The sequence below is a fragment of the Antrostomus carolinensis genome, unplaced genomic scaffold (genome assembly GCF_000700745.2).
Source record: "Antrostomus carolinensis isolate BGI_N321 unplaced genomic scaffold, ASM70074v2 scaffold35051, whole genome shotgun sequence".
Taxonomy (NCBI): Eukaryota; Metazoa; Chordata; class Aves; order Caprimulgiformes; family Caprimulgidae; genus Antrostomus; species Antrostomus carolinensis.
Genome location: NW_010295601.1, coordinates 2,669 through 4,541, shown reverse-complemented (window position 1 = coordinate 4,541; position 1,873 = coordinate 2,669). Strand labels below are relative to the sequence as shown.

The 1,873-nt window shown below is 46.7% G+C and overlaps 1 protein-coding gene across 1 annotated transcript in view; it reads right to left on the bottom strand.

Moving 5' to 3' along the window:
• ADAMTS14 (ADAM metallopeptidase with thrombospondin type 1 motif 14) overlaps positions 1–1,873 on the bottom strand; it is a gene marked incomplete at its 5' end in the record, with an annotated part of 27,727 nt that overhangs the window by 24,671 nt on the left and 1,183 nt on the right. Inside the window, one exon of the mRNA XM_029087486.1 lies at positions 617–813. Coding sequence (XP_028943319.1) covers positions 617–813 — 197 coding nt within the window. The remainder of the gene's footprint in view (positions 1–616; positions 814–1,873) is intronic.

Sequence of the window (1,873 nt, the reverse complement as noted above, 5' to 3'; positions counted from 1 at the left end):
AGCACAGGCTGCCCTGTGCCACTGGGTGAGGAGAGATGCAGAAGCAGGGCTGCTGTAAAGCTGCTGTAAACTCCTTTTCAAACACATCTGAGTAATCCTCAAGGTGCACAGGTTTTCCAAGGAACATGAAAAAACTTGTGAAAATCTATAAAAACCTTATCCTTTATCAACAGATATTATTCAAAATAAACATAACCATTTCAAAATACATAATCAATATCGTATTTTCAAACTAAATAACCAACAACCATCCCCTCTCCTAGCATTTGTTGAGGTTTTAGTCAAGAGGAGGAGATAGTCTTGGCCAGGAGAAACAGAAGATGCTCTTGAACTCCAGTGACAGACGGTGATGGCAACCAACATGCCGGACCCTGCCGTTAGCCAGGGACCCGGGAATGTCATGGAGATGAAGATAAAAGGGCTCTGCTTTCCATCAGTCCAATTATCACGGCTATTAACTGCCAGAGCCAGCTGTTCCAGTGAAGAAACAGCCCTTCATGCAGCACTTTTCCCTCCTCAAACCCATTTTTTTCCACAATAACAGATTCGTAGCATCAGAAAAGCAGCAAACCAAGGGAGGAGTGGGAGCCAACAGCCCCCCAAAACCAAGCCTTACTATGTTCATGAGGGTGAGGATGTAGTTCTGGACATGCTCCTTCCCATGGAAGCGTACGACCGAGTCATCCACTGCCAGCAAGACCTCAATGTTGTAGTCGTCCTTCCTGGTGTGGCGTCTCTTGCGCTCTGCGTCTCCCAGCCGCTCTGCCATCAGGTCCAGGGAGTTGGGGAGATCGCCCACCTGCACACCAGGCACTGAGCAGAGAGAGAAACAGCTGGTGACGTGGCCCAACGCCAAGGCAACACTCCAAAGTAACCATAAATAAAGCAGGAAAAATAAGCAGGATGTTTAATTCCAACCAGGTGTCTGATCCAGCTTGTTCTATGGTGGGGAAATGGCTTTGAATTGAGACCAACCAGTACTAAAAAAACTATATATGCGATGACAGTCCTACAGCGTCCATTGGGTGGGACACTTGGGTAGCTGGGGAGGACACATGTAAAGCTGGGAGATGCTCTTGAAGAGCAGACAGCCACAGCCAGAGCACCCTTCATCCTTCATCGCATCCTTCATCATATCCTCATCCTTCATCGCATCCTTCATCTCATCCTTCGCCCCATCCTTTGCCCTTCATTTCATCCTTTGCCCCATCACCCAACAGTTCCTCCAAAGCTCTCAGTTGCAATTCCATTAACGATGCTACAAAGGCAACAAGCACTCCCTGGAAATCTTTTTTAAAACTTTTCTAAAAAACAGGGATCTGATCACGGTGCCACAAGAGGTGAATAAACATCGGGGAAGGCTAATGCCTCTGTGTAAATATAAATAGGTTTACAGAGTGCTTCTGCACACTGTTGACCCCAGGCTTGTAAACACTTCTGGGTGTGCTGGGCTTTGTGCAGGGAAGAGGGGAAGTCAGCAGGTGATTTACAGTGATGCTATAAAAAAAAAAAAGTGCCACATTTTCTCTTTTAAGGCAAAGAAGGAGGAGAAAAAAAAAAGACAAGGCACTAGAAAAGCAAAATGAATTATGAATGTGGGGAGAAGGAAGGGCTTCTATCAGCTGTTAAAAAAGTCCAATCAACACCACATTTCACAATGTATAGGTGATTCAAACAAGACTGCAGCACCCACATCTCCAAGCCACAGTCAGCAGCCAAGTGAGACCAAGCCAGCTCCTCCTGACCCCTTCGCTTGCAAGTCCTGACCCTGCTCCCATGCCCAAGACTGGCGTGATCATCCACAGGCCTGATAATAGAATCACAGAATGGTTTGGGTTGGAAGGGACCTTAAAGATCATACAGTTCCAACCCC